Here is a 17,127-nt window from a genome sequence, read left to right on the forward strand (position 1 = left end):
TGATGGCTCTTCTTTTACTTTGGTTTCTCAGCAAGGAGAACTCATGAAAATGAGAGGAAATGAAGAGTTTTCCAAACAAAGATTTGATCTAGCTGTTATTTTTTACACCAGAGCCATTGAATATAGGTAAGAGCAAAGCAGAAGATAAACCTTTCATGTGGTTATCCTGGTAGAATGTCAGGAGAATTATAGAGACTCTTCCATTTGCCGTGCAGTGTGGTTTGCTCACTGTGGTGTCTGCAGTGCTGGCAGCCTGACTGCTCCAGCAGGTACCAGGCAGGCCAGGAAGACACTACTCTTTCCACAGACTCACTAGAGTCCTCTCTTCTGTCTTGTCTTCCTTTTGTATCAACTGTTCCTTCTACCCATTAGCTGATTGTCGGGAGGGCGCGTTTGTTCCTCATGCTTAGGATGCTCCCTTCTAGGAGGCTTTGCTTTCTTGGGGGAACTTTTTGCTTGCTTGTTTGTTTGTTTTTGAGAAAGCTTTCCTTGAATAGCCTTGGCTGTCCAGGAGCTTACTCTTGGGCCAGGCTGATCTTGAACTCAGAGATCCTCCTGCTTCTGTCTCCTGAGTGCTGGGATTGAAGTGTGCACCCCCAGTGCCCGGCTCTTGGGGAAGCTTTTAAAGAGAATAGTTGTGGTTGTTGAGGGTGTAGATGTCTGTGCGCTTCACACGATACTCAGATGCTGATCTCCATAGCTGTCCTCCAGGACAGCTTACTCATCTGAGCTGGGCCACGTCACATTCTTGCAGACTTTAGGGGTGCCCCCTTTCTTACTGTGTCCTTCACAGGGATTGAGGGAATCTAGTTGCATGTCATACCGAAAAGCTGCAGAATTGAGACAGTGAAAATTAACAAAATTTGAAAATACTTACCTGTTACTATTACTTTCGCATTTGACAAGTATCTCCTGTTGGAGCAGTCCTGACTGTCCTCCACTGCTCTATCCTGTGTAGTCGGCTGGCTTCTGTGATGGGTGTTGTTATTGCCCCATTCCCACAGTAGTTCTACAGGGAAGACAGTCTTGGAGCAAGATACTAGGAATGTCAAAAACCTGAATTTCAGCCAGTTAAGATTCTAAATCCTATTTTCTTTCTGTTCTGCCACATAGTTGTAAAGCTTTAAGAAGACTTTTTTTTTGTTTTTAGTATGAATTTTGTTTGTTTCAGATATAATGTGTTTTACTGACTAAATGTTGCTTCTTTTTAAGACCTGAAAACCATCTTCTTTATGGTAACCGAGCTCTCTGTTTTCTTCGTATGGGACAGTTTAGGTAAGTTGGTTAAAGTAATCTAATTACTGAATTATTATACCCAGTACCTATTTTAGGGAAACATTTATCTGTCTTGCAGGTATGCAAGAAAATCCCTGATAGTTCTTAGTTCTTTGTCTGAAGTAGTTAAATTGGGGGGGGGGGAGGTTTCATTTATAATGATTGCAGCAAGATGCAAGAATTTGTTAAGTTCTTGGCATGTTATTTTAGTCTCACAGCGCCCTCCGTAGGTATGCTACGTTATTTTCCACACTGTGCTCACGAATGGTTGCTGTACCTAGTGAGTGGTGCTGCTGAGTCTCAGACGCAGGCCATGCTGACGACATCGACATTGTTGTGACTGCTGTAGCACATTCCGTCTTCTGCTCTGTCCAATCTGCGTAGTGTGTTTTTGCTGTGTGTTTGTCTTGTTATATAAAGTTACATAAATATTTTCATAAATGAAAGAACACATAGAAATTTAGTGGTATTAATGGAATAGAACCATAATTAATTTAGTCTCTTATCAAATTTGAAATTTGCTTTTATTTATGAGTTGAGAAAGAGTGAAAAAATGTTACTCTACTATGATTCGGTTGCCCTTCCTTTAAAATATTTTAGTATATAAGTTACAAGTGTTAATATTAAAAAATACAGATTGTTGTATTTAATTATGCCCTGTCTTATTGTAAGTGTGGGGGGTCCAAAAACTACATCCATGCAGAGGAGAATACTCAGAACACATCGAATTAGAAAACCAAGTTAGAGCCTGGGACCTCAGAACAAGACTGCCTGACGAAGGTCTTACACAGATACTAGTTATAATTCATTTTTGTCTTCTACTTTCTGTTGCCTAAAATAAAAAAGTAAAACTTGGAAAGTCATGAAATTCTCATTATTCATAAAGAAACACAGCAATTGTTTGGTTGAAAGTGGTTTCCTCATTCTTAGCCTAGAGGCTGTTATGTGGATCATTAGTAATGTTAACTAAGTGATAGAGAAAATTCTAAAAACAATGATAGGAAAAATGCAGTTTGGGGTTGCTCTGATGAGGTTTTCTATGAAGTCATGAAAACTGAGAAGTCCTCTGTCAGTTGTTTTTACTAAAACACTTACCTGGGATGTGGGGGCGTGGGAGTGGGGAAGGTGTAGTATCTTCCAAGTGTGTAGCCTTTTAAAAAAGTAACATTTATTGTGTTTCTCTTTTATTATAAACAGAACACATTCTCATGGTAGAAAATTTGGAAAATACAAGAGTTTAAAAAGAAGAAAATAAGTATCACCAGTAACCCAACCACCTTGGAGAATACCGCTGTATTAACGTTATGCAGCTGTTAGATGGCTTAAGCCGTGGATAATCCGAGGCTATCTAGACTAGCGGAGTGGATGGGCTTGACACAGTCGTCCGTCAATATCACTGTTCTCCACTGGTTCTGACAAGAAGTGAGCTACAAATGCCTAGGTTGTGTCTGGCTAGGCCCAGAGTTAACAGATACTCTGTACTGTTTCAAGGTGAATTTGTATGCTTTCAAGATCAGATAAATAGGTTCATGACTTGGCTAGCTGCTTGTGAAAATTGAGGTATCTAACCGAAATCTTGCCAGGCAGAGGGTCATCTCCTCTCCAGCTCTGAGTGCTGAGAGGCAAACCAGGGTGATTTCTGCTTTTATGAGTATTTGAAAGATAGACACACGAGGAAGATCTTCCCAAACCCCCGCTGCAACAAGGTGTGAAAGTAGAGACAGTCCCCAGACAGGGAGGGGAAGGCTAAGAATAGGCAGCAGACCTTTCTATCTGTGCACCTTGTCGATGCTCTAGCTGTAATTGAACGCATCTGGTCTCATTACAGGCAGGTTAGTGTACTTGAGAGTCACTAGTTTATATCAGGCAGTCACCAGCATGTATCTGATGCTCCTTAAACGTATAAAAATCTATGCTTTTACTTCTTACACATTGCGCCCATGGTTTTGCTCAGTAATGCAGAGATGAGGAATGCACTGAGTAGATGATGTGCCATAGGGATGTGCTGCCAGTGATTGAGATGCTTGCCTGAGTGCAGGAGAACTCTTGCTCTGAGAAGAACTTCTTTAGCTGGGTTACCAAGGCCGAGATGCTGTGAAATACCCACATCAGGTGGATGCTGGCTAGACCTGTCAAGGTAATCTGGTCAAGCAGCTGCAGGAACAGCTAGAGATAAAATATCCATCCAGTGACCCTGGGAGACAGTGTAGTCCTTAGTTGTTCTCAAGGCCAGACTTTCTGTTGGTCGTAAAAAAGCAGATGTCAACCTGTAAGAAAACTGAAATGAAAAAAGATTAAAGGCTTTAGTGAACGCTAAAATGTATAAGTGATTCTGAAATATTAATCCTAAAACTTAAGAAAAAATACTCGATTTTAAAAATATCTTTGGTAAGATTTCTCTCTAAAGAGGTAAAATATGTACATTGACTGTTATGACGGTCTGTCCTGAGTACTTTATACATATTTATTCCTGAAACTTCCACAACCGTGGGAGATACTGTGCTGCAGACGGAGCCTGGGCCCAGTCTGCCTGGATGTGGTCTTTACTGTCAGTCACTTTGGGAAGTGACAGTAGAGTGTGGTGAAAATGGGACATTGTCACACTTAGGAGGCCTGCTCTCCTACGTCACATGCAGATTGAAACTACAGGTCTCTCTTTCATGCCCATCAGATTGGCAAGGCTTAAAACCTTCGTAATACCAAGTATTTGAGAGGATGTGGAACAGGAAACTTTGATCCTCGCCTGGAGACAGTGTTAATGGTACAGTCGCTGTGGAGAGCAGTCTGACAAGGTGAAGATCTGCACACTCCGTAGCCCTTCCGCTGTCAGCTGTGTACCCAGAAGACACGTGCAAGCCTTCACACAGCATTGTTTGTAAGAGTAAAGACACGGAAACAACGGAAGCCCATCAGGAGGGAGTGGATGAATGACTTGCGATGTATTCATATGAAGACGTTTTAAAAGCACTTAAAATGAGTGCGATGTTGAGTGTCAAGCAAGTTGCAGAATGATTTGTACAGTGCGATGCCGTTTATATACTGTTTAAAGCATGCAAAATAATGCACCCACAATATGAATTTCAAGTGTTTTAAAAATGTGTGGGCATGTTACATACCAAATGAGTGGCTATCTCTGGGGAGAGAAGGAGGGGACAAGGTTTTGGACACAGGAGAGGTGGTACAGTGGGTGTCAACTGTAACAAACCTGTAAAAACAACCGGAGTGAATATGGCAAAATGTTCAATTCTTGCTAAGTTGATACACAGGTGTCCTTCATGTTAATGTTATGTTCTCTGAATTGTGTATGCTTGAGATATTTGATAAAAAGTAAAACAGGTATCATTTAAAATGCACATAGAAGGGAAAATACAAAACTGTCAGGGTCAGAATGAGACACGATCTGGAAGGAGAGAAACGCCGTCATGTTGTAGTTTTGCGAGGAAGAGCCAGAGATGAAGGGGTGTGAACTGGGAAGCAGATGCTCCATCCTGAAGTGACCAAGGAATCCGTGGTGACTGTATTGTTGAAATAAAGAGATTGTCACTCAGAGAGAGACCTTTGAGAGGATGCAGGTGAGGCCAAGAGCCAGCATACACCCCTCTGGGCCTGGATGTTGTATGTGTGAAGTAAGGAGCTGGGATCGCGCCCTTAGGCTGCTGCTGCTTCTCCCTTGGAATCTTTAGGCTTAGGAGTGTGCTAGTGAATCCCAGGACTCCAGGCTTGGATGAGATTTTATTCTGGTCTTCTAGAAGCACACTTCACAGTCAGAGTACGTTACCACGGTGATAGTTGTAATTCAAGTGACCAGAAAGTTCCAGTATCATAAGAAAAGGAATCAGATATGCCTAATTTAGGCAGCTGTAAAAGCTTATATAATGTGCTTGAGTAGATGTTGCCCGCTCTATCTCATTTTTGTGAAACACATATTTGGGAAATTTGAATTCTTCTCAGGGGCATAATGAACATTGCTAAAGGGAAATGTAATTGGAAATGGGGGGCATGTATCCCTGAATATTCTAATTTGCTTTGAAAAATCCTTAGCCTTTTGGTATTTATTTATCATGCAATATTTCTTTTCGTTAGAACCCAACCATGATTTGTGTAGCAGAGAGACTTTAAGTCCTGTTGATTTGTTTTCTGAATTTCTGAGATCAGAGAAACAGCAACTTAACCACGTTTCTGTGAATTACCCCTCCTTTGAGTGAGTGGGAGGGGCATGCATGCAAATGCACGTCTGCAGGCCCACATGGTTAGTTTTATTGTGTGCTGTTTGTATTATTCCTTGTGGTTCTCAGTCGCATGGTCTGTTTTTATTTAGAAGCACTAGATTGCCAACTGTTGGGGGAGTGTGCTCCCTTTTAAAGAGCTGTAACTATTTTATCTGTACAGGTGTTTACTGCACATAGAGCCTATGGAAGCCAGAAGAGTGAGTCACAGACACTTGTGAGCTGCCCTGTGGGTGCTGGGAACTGAACCCAGATGCTCTGCAAGAGCAGCCAATGCCCTTAACCACTGGGCCATCTCTCCAGCCCCATTTTCCCCCTTCTTAAAAAGGAAATGGGTGCACATGATAAAATTTTGAACTGGAAAGGATCCACTGACAGCTTCTGTGTGCTATCCCCTTCCTACCCTCTTAAGCCTGTGTTTCCATCCTGCTCGTGTCTGTAGAAGTGCTCATGGTGAACCAAGTCACTTTTTATCATATGTATCAGAATAAAGGCGATTGGAGGTGATTCGTGAGACACATCCTTTTTAAAATCATGAGTGGAAAAACCACTGCATATGCTGTTGTCTAATTTGCTTTTTTATGGTTTATTTTTATGAATGAGTGCTCTGTCTGCATGTACAACTTCATGCCAGAATAAGGCATCATATCCCACTATATATGGTTGTGAGCCACCATGTGTGGGTGCTGGGAATTGAACTCAGGACCTCTGGAAGAGCAGCCAGTGTGCTTAACCTCTGAGCCATCTCTCTAATCCTAATTTGCTTTTTAAATGTTAATTTTTTTTTTTTTTTTTGGTTTTTCGAGACAAGGTTTCTCTGTAGCTTTGGTGCCTGTCCCGGAACTAGCTCTTGTAGACCAGGCTGGCCTCAAACTCCCAGAAATCCGCCTACCTCTGCCTCCCGAGTGCTGGAATTAAAGGCGTGCGCCACCACCGCCTGGGTAAATGTTAAAACTTTTATATATACCAGTGTGTATTGAGATCTTGTTCTTGTTTGTGGGCAACATTTTAATTGACTGGATACTCAAGTGATCCATCAGGTTGTACTAATATATGTTTAAATAGGCTACTTGGATTAGTCTGTAGATTACTTATAATTACAAATTATTAGAATATAGAAAAAGAATAAACAAAAATGACTGGGTGGTGGTGGCACAGTACTCAGGAGGCAGAGGCAGGTAGGTCTCTGTGAGTTGGAGGCCAGCCTGGTCTATAAAGTGAGTTCCAGGACAGCCAAGGATACACAGAGAAACCCCCTCTCCCAAAAAATGAAATATATATACATTTATATAATTTTCACTTAATTAAATGCAGGTTTCAATGACTCTTTACTTATATTCAGTACTCAGGTGCTAATGTGTCTTAGGATAAATTCTTGGTAAGCTGCTTTTGCTCCGTGAGGTGAAGGAGCATGTCGGGTTTTAGAGCTCGCATTTGAAACATCTTGCTTCTGTTGGCTGCTGTCAGTCACTGTGTATTTAACAGTAGCTGAGTGAATTTTGTTTCATGCTTTTAATACTAACATTGAGCTACTTGGAGAATAGTTAATTGTTTGTTTTTTAATCTAGTCTGACTTTGAAAGTAATGATTGATAAATACAAGGAGGGGGAAATCCTTGACAGCTAACCAAGGGCTTGTCTACTTCACCGTGTAGATACATGTTGTGGTTTGAGAAGGTCCGTACATAGCATCTCCTCCCTCACCCTGCCCAGCATCAGTTGAGATGGATGTGGAACAGAACCTAAGCAGACGTTGGGACTGCAGGCCTTGAGTTTGATTGCTAGACCGTTCAGTACTGATCCACTCACAGGCAGAACCAGGCAGCCAGAGCCTGGGAACTTTAAGCCTGAAAGAAAATCACGTAATCTGATCTTCTGTTTGTGTTAAGGTCCCAGAGTAATAAATAAAAAGAAAAAAGGCAATACTGTACGTAAAGTGTGGTAATTATAATAAGTTGGAACACGTGAACTCTGGCAGTTGTCATCTCAAGTGCCCCATTGTCACAGACTGTAGTGCTCCTGCACAGAGCCCCTCTCGCTCGCTTGGCTGCAGTGGTCTAGATGAACATCAATGTTCACATTGCTCCAGGTATAAGATGTGTTCACATGCTGGGAAATCTACTTAAATTCATGTATCACCAGATGGGTTATTAAATTATTAACAAACTGGCATACTGTTATGGTACCACTATGTTAATACCATTCAACCTGATTGAACAAGTAATACCAGGGTTCTTGTTATGGCGGATGCCAGAAATGGGGAAGAATAGACACAGTCCCTGTGTTCTAGCCTGTGGGCCAGCAATGTGAAGCCTGCAGTTAGAAGTTGTGTGTGTGTGTGTGTGTGTGTGTGTGTGTGTGTGTGTGTGCATGGAACTGACGGTGTGACCAGTGAGCTCAGTTACAGAAGGGAGAGAAGGTGGTTAGGGTCTACACTTTGCAGGTTATAGTAAGGCTGTTGGCTGTTAAGTGGGGTGGTAGGAGGCCAAAGAATTTCAAACAGGGTGAGGCTGTCACTCATGGTTAGTGCCTTTAGAAAAATTTTCTGGTTCCAGGAAATTGGTTTGAAGGAGCCGCAGCAAGGCTGAGGACGGGGAGAATGTCGAAAGACTTCAGGCTGACAGTCAGTTACCATTGGTAACTCCAGTTCTGTCTGCCAGGATGTGAGAGGGTTGGGTGTAGCCAGAGGAACTGCCAGTGGAAGGCTGTGAGCTGAGAACTGTGAGGATTGCGGTGTAGATAACTTCTAGAAATGCCCGGGTGGAGAGACGTGCTGCTGCACGGTTGCTCCAGGTCTGGGGAGTAGACTGAACTGGCCTAAGGGAGAAAGTTTAATTCCCAGGCTGTAGAAGAAGGTGGCTCTGAGGTGATACGTCATGCCCCAGGCTGTCAATCTAAGCCCTAGATTTGTTGCCACTCCTTCCTCCCCTGTGGTGGCAGGTGCCTCCTGTGACTTAGCTGTCAGGCCAGCTGTGTTGGGAATAGACTGGATTCCCGGAAGTCAGTTTGAAATAGCACCTGAAGCCCAACAGAGCCCAGGCACCCCTTGCTCTTCCTTTTGGTTGTTGTCCACCTCTCCCCAGAATGTTTGTCTAGACTTCTATTGGGCAGTTTTAGTTTCTTATGCAATGCAAGTGGGACCGTGGACTGTGTGTTTTGGCTTATTGTGTTTGGCTCTTATCACTGTGTGTGTGTGGGTTCATGTTGTTGCATGTACTTTTAAAGTAATCAATCACCTATTGCATGGTTAGGCCATATTTTATCCAGCGTGTCATTGATGGGCATTTTGGTAGTTTGCAGTTGGCTGTTGATGGTACCAGTTTCTGTTGAGTGTACAACCAGGGAAGAGGGCCTGCTTGTCTTCCGCTGTCGTGGTAGCTTTCCTGTGATGGGATCATTCCATCTCCTGTAGGGTGTAAGATTCAGTCCATGTCCTCACCAGCACTAGTTTAAACATGGTGTGTATGGAGTGGTGTAAGCCTAGTTGGTCTGCACGCCTGTAAGTTGGTTAAGGACACTTGAACGTTTTCCCATGTGCCGATTGCCTGTTTGGATGTTCTGTTGTGAAGTAATTGTTGGTCTTTTCCCGAGTTGGGTGCTTGTCTGTATGGCACTTCTGTGGTCTGGGTGACAGTCACCGAGACAGCACTACAAGCATCTTCTATTCTCAGTGGCTTGCCCTTGTAGAACTTGGTGTTTGTCTTCTTCTCCAGAAGCTCTCAGTTCTAGGGATGATGAAATGGTTCAGTGGGTGGCACCTGCCATCACACTGGAAAGCCTGAGTTTGATCGCAGGTTGCATGTGGTAGAAAGTTTAGAACTGACTCCATACTCGCCTCCCTACTACAGCACACACACAGCAGCTATCAGTTGCTGTCAATTTTTAGTATATTGCAGTTTTTCAGTTTCTTCCTTTATGGTAAGCACTTTTTGTGTTGTGTTTATAATCTTTGTCTGCTCTAAGGCCACCAGAGTGTTCTATGTTTCTTTTAAAAGTTTGACCTCTATTTTTGTTTTTTTGTTTTTTCTTTTCTTGTTGTAATGGGAGCTGAGGTGGGCTGCGTTCTGGCCGCCCCGGCTCCCACATGGCTAGCTTATGCCCGAAATAATTACACGGAAACTGTATTCTTTTAAACACTGCCTGGCCCATTAGTTATAACCTCTTATTGGCTAGCTCTTACATATTGTCCTAACCCATTTCTAATATCCCTGTAACACCACGAGGTGTCTTACCAGGGAAGATCTTAACCTGCGTCTGTGTCCGGTGGGAGAATCATAGCGACTGCCTGACTCAGCTTCTTTCTCCCATCATTCTGTTCTGTCTACTCCACCCACCTAAGGGCTGGCCTGTCAAATGGGCCAAGGCAGTTTCTTTATTAACCAATGAAAGTAACTCCTCCATCATTTTCTTTTTTTTCTTTTCTTTTGTTTTTTTTTTGAGGCAGCCCTCATTGTCCTAGAACTAGCTCTTGTAGACCAAGCTGGCTTCGAACTCACAGAGATCCACCTGTCTCTGCCTTCTTAGTGCTGGGATTAAAGGTGTGCGCCACCACCGTCCAGCCCATTTTTAGATGCACAGCCTCCTGAGCTTGTTTGAGTGTTGAGGGTGAAGGACCAGTGGCCATGTGTGAAATGTTTAAGTGGTTAACAGTCTGCCCCGTGCACCGTGTGGTCACTTATGCCATAGATCAGTTTGCAAAGAATCTCCTGCCCATCCCTCCTTCCTTACCTGTCGATCTAATTGTTTATCTTTAGGAGGTTTTATTATTTTGTTTTTTCTTTTTTAGTATCCTTAATATTTAATATAAATAATTTAGTATTTACTATCTTTAATACCTTCAGTAGGTGTTATTGTTCGATGGTATGCTACCTCATTTTGTTCTTTTTAGTGTTTGGAGCTCAGTGACGTCACACCAGGCGTTTAAACAGACAGTGAGGAGGACACGGAATGTGTGAGCTCACAGGAAAGAGCAGGATGTCTGAGCTAGTGCTTTAGACAGTTCGGAGAGGGTGTGGTGTGGGGGTGCCTGACCGTTCTAGTGTAGTGTGCACCCCAACAGAACAGCTACACCGTTGTCACCTTCCCCATTCCACAGATGAGAAAGTGGGCCCTGAGCCAGTGACATCCTGCAGGAGCCAGAAGATGTATTCTGACTGCACTTAACCTGGTACTCATGTTCTAGAGGAGCTGTTCTCAACCTGTGGAGGGGATCAGATGATCTTTTCATAGGGGTCATCCAAGACCATCAGAAAACACAGATATTTGCATTCCATTTATATCAGTAGCAAATTACAGTTATGAAGTAGCAGTGGAAATAATTTTATGGTTGGGGTGACTGCAATATGAGAGGTCACAGCATCAGGAGGTTGAGAATTACTGTTCTGGAGTCTGCTCTGTTCAGTGTAGCTTAACTTACATGGTGTACAGAAGGCTTGGGAGTTACCTTGTTGAGAATCAGAAGTTCTGTTAAAAGACAGAGTATAGAAAGTCATGGGAACAATAAGTCAGCATAGACGTTGGAGAGACAAAGAAGGAATGCTCTGGGAATACTGGACCTGATACTGGGGGGCTGTGGTGGACCAGATGGCTTCTCCCCTTTGCTTTGTTTTTCTGCATTTTCTAACTTTTGCTACAGTGGACATTTATTGTATGGATTAAAAATTATTAGATTATATTTGTGGAAAATTCACAACGTACAAATAGATACATGATATATAGTACTTTAACAGTAAAAAAATGGAATGTTTAAATGCTTTATTTCTTGTTTTTCTTTTTAGAAACGCACTTAGTGATGGAAAGAGGGCCATTGTTTTGAAGAACACCTGGCCAAAGGTAGGCTTCTTCTGTATCATACAGCAAGCGAGCCCTTGAACCTTACCACTGTGTGAAAACCGGTCTATGGGATAATGTATTTGTACATCAGAATGCCAGGTTCCTGAGTCTACTGTAAGTTCAAGGCTCAGTTGGGTGCTGTGTAGTGAAGCACATCCCTGCAAGTAAGAAGCCCTCAGCCTCGTGGAGGAAGGGAGTGAAGGGGTGGAGGAGAGGACTGGAAGGACTCAGGGAGAATGAATGAGGCTCCTTTCTGCCTCGGGATTAGAGAGGATTCTGAAGCTTCTCCCAAGTTTTAATTCTGTTTTCTTTGTGCATATCCATCACAGCGTGCATGTATTCCCTCTCATCCCGAGCCCCGAGTTTTCTTGAGAAGCACAGTGTACAAAGTCAACAGCAGAAAACTTAACAAGGCACGAATGCACTAAGCGGCTAGGGCGAGATCACTCGTACACAGATCTCAGATATAGCTGGCAGGATTTAGATTCTGAATATGCAGGGCACTCTTAAAGCAAGTAAGAAAACTGATAGGAAAGAGAACCAGTAAAATGAGTAAGTTCTCATGGAAAAGAAAACTTGTCCCGAATGGCCAGTAGAAACGAGGAACCCAGGACTGCAGAGATGTCTGGTTAGCGGTGCTTGCCCTAGTCTGAAAGGACAATATCTCTCCAATGTCATTTTCCTGCGCTCAAGTCAGGTGCTCAGACTGCCTGTAACTCCAGCTCCACAGGATCTCATACCTCTTCCAGCCTCCCAGGCACCCCATACACACATGCACACACAAGCACATACATATACAAACATAAAAATGTAAGTAGATCTGTTTTAAAATGAGGAACATGTATTTCTAATCACGTTGTGGGGGTAAGAACAGAGACAACTCGAACGGAACAGAGGAGAGGGCCTAAGGAGCACAGACCCACATAGGCACAGCAAATGAGGTGATGTGATGGTCCTCCCGAGAGCCTGAGGGTTCTGAGGGATGCATTGGGTGGTAGAGGAAGCTGGTGGGAATGAGCTGGCTTATAACTTCCTGCTTCGAGAAGAAGTAGGACGTACCCACCGTAATTTCTATATCCTCTATGCATGTACCTTAGGAAATCTCTTGATCCTCTGTACCCTGATAGCTACTTTTTCCTGTTTATGTACCCTAGACATTTTTTTGCATATCTACACATGGTAAAATGTACACAGTCATTGAAGCCTTTTCTGTGTACAGTTTTGGTTCCACACTGATGACTGATTGATAGTGATAGTTGAGACTGAACCTGGAGGCTCACATACTGACACACACCCTACAGCTGAGCCCTATTCCCAAATACCCTACCGCTGAGCCCCACTCAGCTGTCTTCTTTCCCTTTTGAGATGTTGGCTTCATTAAGTTGTCCTGACTGTCCTTGAACTCACTCTGTGGTCCAAGCCTTGAACTTGTCTCTTCCCTTTCTCCTGAGTAGTAGAGGTCACTGGTCTCTGCTAGAAGGCGGTCCTAACAGCATTCTTGTCCAGTGGGAAAGTAGATATAATGTCATGTTTTCACTTGGTCCAAAACCAGAGTTGTTGCTTTGGTTTTCCTGATGCATTCACATCTTGAGCACCTGCCCTTTCCCACCCCAGTCTGGCTATTCTTTCTCTGACTCACTCTGTCTACCTTTTGGCCTCCTGATTTTCCCTCAGATATGCAGGACCCCATTTCACTTTCCTGTGTCTTCTATTTTGAATGCTTTCCTTGAGTATTAGCTTCCTATTTCACTACTGGCCGTTCTTCACTTAGTGTTTCCTAATCACATAAGAATGCCAACCCTGACCCTTCTAGGTATTTTCTAGTCTCTTCCTCCTTTCTCTCCTTCTCAGCATTTACTGTTTTTTTAAACATACTGTGTGTCCAGTTAAGTAGCATTCTAAGGCAAAGGTTCTGTGATATGCTCTAGAATCCAAGCTGTCTTGACCCTAGAATTAAGTCGCAAGCAGCAGTAGACATGTTAGGGTGAGAGCAGCAGAAACCTCGAGAGCGCAGAGACTGACCAGTGACGAGAGCAGGCACCTGCTGTTGCTGGCTTAGTTCATGAACTGTCGGATACTGAATTGTGTTGGAAATAAGTCGGTTAGCTTATTAACATTTATGGATTTTAAAGACAGTATTAAATGAAAAGAATCAATAAAAGCAAACATAGCACAGTTTAGGAGAACACTTACTCTTCTTTGCTTCTGGGAAGGAAAGGGAAAAAAATTAGCAAGTTACCAAGGAGATTTTAGTCATGACTGTAGTTTTAGTAAATAAAAGAGAATCTGAAACATATATAACCTATTAAAGCTTAGTTCTCTGTGTGTGTTAACAGATTAGTCTCTGTTTTCCTAAATCATAAAATTATTTTAGCTGGGGTTTTAGGGCAGCTGAGGTGGCCATGAGGTCAAAGCATTCGCCATGCAAGCCTGACAACTTGAGTTCCTTTTGTTGAAGGCTGTAACTGACTCCTGAATTGTCTGCTGATTTCCACATGTGCGCACCTGTGTGTGCACACATGCCCCATGGTGAGCTGTCCAGATAGATTGTTAGGGGCTCGTGTACATGGTGCTCAGTGTCTTGCTGTTGGCATAGTGAGTCTTCTGCTTGAAATAGAAGCTTTGTTGATCACCAAAACTTGCATTTTTGGCAAGTATTTTATAAATGTTTGTAAAACAATTGAGGAATAGAAGTCTTAGTACTAAAACTTAGTTCATATTATCTTTCCAAGGATCTCTTGTAGATTTATTAAGAGTATTAAAATAAAACTTCATTTTTTTTCCTCACTGAGTCAAAAGTTTTCTGAGTACTTAATGCTCCCTGTGTATGTAGTCCCAAGGAAGACCTTCTGGGATTCTCTCTCTAGATGCCTGCCTTATCATCCTCAAGCTGTTCTGTTCTTCCAGTTCCTTCCAGTCCGTCCCCTCCTGCATTCTTCCTGCGCTGAGGTGTAGGCACTCTCTTCAGAAAGGAGCAGTCTTTAGCCTTGCAGCTCTTCACCTCTCTTGGATCATTGTGTTCTCTTGCCCACAGTCAAGATTTTGTTTTGTTTTTTGTTTTTGTAAGCCACAATTTCTTTTTGTCCCTTGTCATTCCATCTTAGCTGAATGTATAAACTAGAGTCTAGGCGCCTTGATTTTACAGACTTTTACCTTCAGATGCACAGCTGCAGTCCAGGGAAGAAGAACCCTCACTTAGCTATGTGGTTAATGTGAGGGACACCCAAAGGGAGTCCAAGTTGGGTTAGGCGCCTGCCTACCTGTAGATCCATCGCAGTGTCCTGGACACTGGCCAGTTCCCTGCTTCACACCCATGCTTTCGCTCAGCTATGTTGTCAGGGTGAAGGGTTAGAAATGATGGCCTCTAGTCGAAGGGATGGGAGATAGGCCAGCACTGGGGGATTTCTTCTTGATGGTATAAATAACCAGAGTATCAGAGGGAGAACATGACTTTGGTAATTGGTTTCAGGAAAGACATAATTTTAATCTTAATTTAAACAACTTCAGCAAAGAGATCTGAGAAAACCCTTCTAAGTCATTGGAAGTTGCACTGAATTTTTTAGGAGTGCTGGAAAAGGACCTGATAGAAGGTGGGAATAGTGGAGGTGGCAGGGAATGGTGGAAATATTCTCTGAAGGTTTAGTTATGGCTATCACTTCAGGCTAGCTGTGTTTTCCTCGTTTAGAGCACCTGTGTAAACTCTGACGCGGATCAGTGTCTAGAGGTAGGATTTTGACCTTGTGTGTCTGAGGGATCTCAGCTCTCAGGAAGTAGAGTGCCCACCCTTAGGGATAAGCAGTGTTGAACAAGGTACCTTGTGAGTCAGTATCTTTGATCTGGGACTAGACAGCCTGGCTAAACTTCCTTAGAACTTACAGACAGGTCCCAAGAACACAGCACAGAATCCACATACACACAGACTTCTATTAATGCAAACTGATGTGGTTTAAAAAAAAAAACACTTTTTTGGAACTGTTTTCATTTGGATTCCTGTTAAAAAAGAGTGTTCTGTAAGATAAATTATAAATAAGGAGATCTGGACCAGGTGTCGTTAATCAGGTTCTCTGGTTTTGTTTGTGTGAAATGCTGCAGATTCCAACCTCAGTTTGGTGCATGAGTAGCTCAGGAAGGGCCTTAGTTCTATTAGCTTTCTAGAGTCAGAAGTTAATGTTCTGAGCCAGAAAGGATCTAAAGTCCTTAACATTGGAATTAAGAGTACATAAAGCCTGTGGCTTTCAGATTTCTCTTTCATCTGGAAACTGTTTAGAGATAAGACACACGCAGATGAAGTGCTGAGAGCTGGCCCAGCTGCAATTCTCTCTTGTCTCTGTGCTCTTGGAAGTATTGGCAAAATAGCATTCATACTGGTGGGTCCTCCCAACTCCAGGAGCTCTTGGCTTTCACAGTGCGGGGGGGGGGGGGTCACGGCTGAGATACTTACTGCATTCAAATATTTTGAAAAATTAACTTGTTTACTTATAGCTAATGACATCGTCTGTTCTGTACTTAGCTAAAATATTTTGTTTCTTAAAAGTAAACTATAACAAAAGTTAAATTATTTTCTGAGGGGTTCAGAAACTTTAAAATAGTGATTTTTAGGTTAATTTATTAAACATTACATGCTTATTTGTAACTTTTCTCTTAGTTCATTAGTCACCTTAGTTTCTGGGATGGTAGTATTCTAATTTACTTTTCATTGATAGGCCTAAAGTAATCCATCAACCAAAATATTTTTCCTTATCTCTCTTCTTTAACCTGAAGCATATTTTTTCAGAAAAAAATTAAATTTATCTTTTTGGAACAGGGTCATTATCGTTATTGTGATGCTCTTTCTATGCTGGGGGAATATGACTGGGCCCTGCAAGCAAACATAAAAGCTCAAAAACTGTGTAAAAATGACCCTGAGGGAATCAAGGATCTAATTCAGCAGCATGTAAAGTTACAAAAACAGATAGAAGACCTGCAAGGTATTTCACCTAAGATTCTTTTGGTTACAGTCGAATTCCCTTTAAAAGTTTGAAAATGGATTTCTTGGATTAATGGAGGACCGTACCGATTCTCAGATGGTTTGTACTTCTGTTATGCTCTCTTGGTGAAGTCTCTCGAGTACTGTTGATGTCTGTATAGAGTATGATCGTGCTATGTTCAGCCAGGTGATTGAAAGTGGTTTGTTTATTTAAAACACAGTAATCAAGTTTTTATTTGTTCTGTAGAAAAATACCCCTTCTTGCACTTTCTGATAACGTTTTAGAAGAAATTTTTTTAAATAATTTACTAAGAAAGGGCCCTTTAGTATTGCTTGATTTTTTTTTTTTAACCAACTTTGCAACTAATCATGTAGCATGCGTATCATCTATCATTACCTATCTATCTGTCTCTTGGAAATTGGCTGTGCAGATTAGGAATTTCAAGTCTTCACAGTTATCCATTTCTGCCCCTGTTTTCTTTCCTTACTCATTTTTCTTTCTCTGATACTTAATATTCCTGTGTTCCACTTCCAGCATGTAGATCTTCCTTCTGTTTTTTTTCTTAGGGGGTGGGGGTGTTTAGTGTCTGTATAGCTGACTGAACAGCTCTGTTTATCAAGTACCTGTTATCATCCTGCATAATGCGACTGTAAGATTGTGAGCTCCTTGAAGACAGGCACTACCTGGTTCAAATATATGTGCTGCTGGCATCTCATTAGTGATCTATATGATGGGATATCTGATGAGGTCGTGTAGTTTGTTGACACCTTGAAATGGAAAGCATATAGAATTGTAAAAGTGCCAGGATTTACTTTTCGGCTTTCGTAC

General features: G+C 42.3%; 1 protein-coding gene across 6 annotated transcripts in view; it reads left to right on the forward strand.

Moving 5' to 3' along the window:
• Window positions 1-17,127, forward strand: part of Ttc3 (tetratricopeptide repeat domain 3) — a 102,311-nt gene that overhangs the window by 20,952 nt on the left and 64,232 nt on the right. For 4 of the 6 annotated variants that reach the window (XM_075960763.1, XM_075960781.1, XM_075960772.1 and 1 more), the window contains 4 exons: window positions 32-126; window positions 1,213-1,275; window positions 11,278-11,332; window positions 16,137-16,299. In XM_075960763.1, the coding sequence (XP_075816878.1) occupies window positions 32-126; window positions 1,213-1,275; window positions 11,278-11,332; window positions 16,137-16,299 (376 nt within the window). The remainder of the gene's footprint in view (window positions 1-31; window positions 127-1,212; window positions 1,276-11,277; window positions 11,333-16,136; window positions 16,300-17,127) is intronic. The other 2 variants (XM_075960803.1, XM_075960815.1) reach the window with 1 other exon arrangement.

This window comes from Microtus pennsylvanicus, chromosome 1, assembly GCF_037038515.1.
Source record: "Microtus pennsylvanicus isolate mMicPen1 chromosome 1, mMicPen1.hap1, whole genome shotgun sequence".
In the NCBI taxonomy this organism is placed as follows: Eukaryota; Metazoa; Chordata; class Mammalia; order Rodentia; family Cricetidae; genus Microtus; species Microtus pennsylvanicus.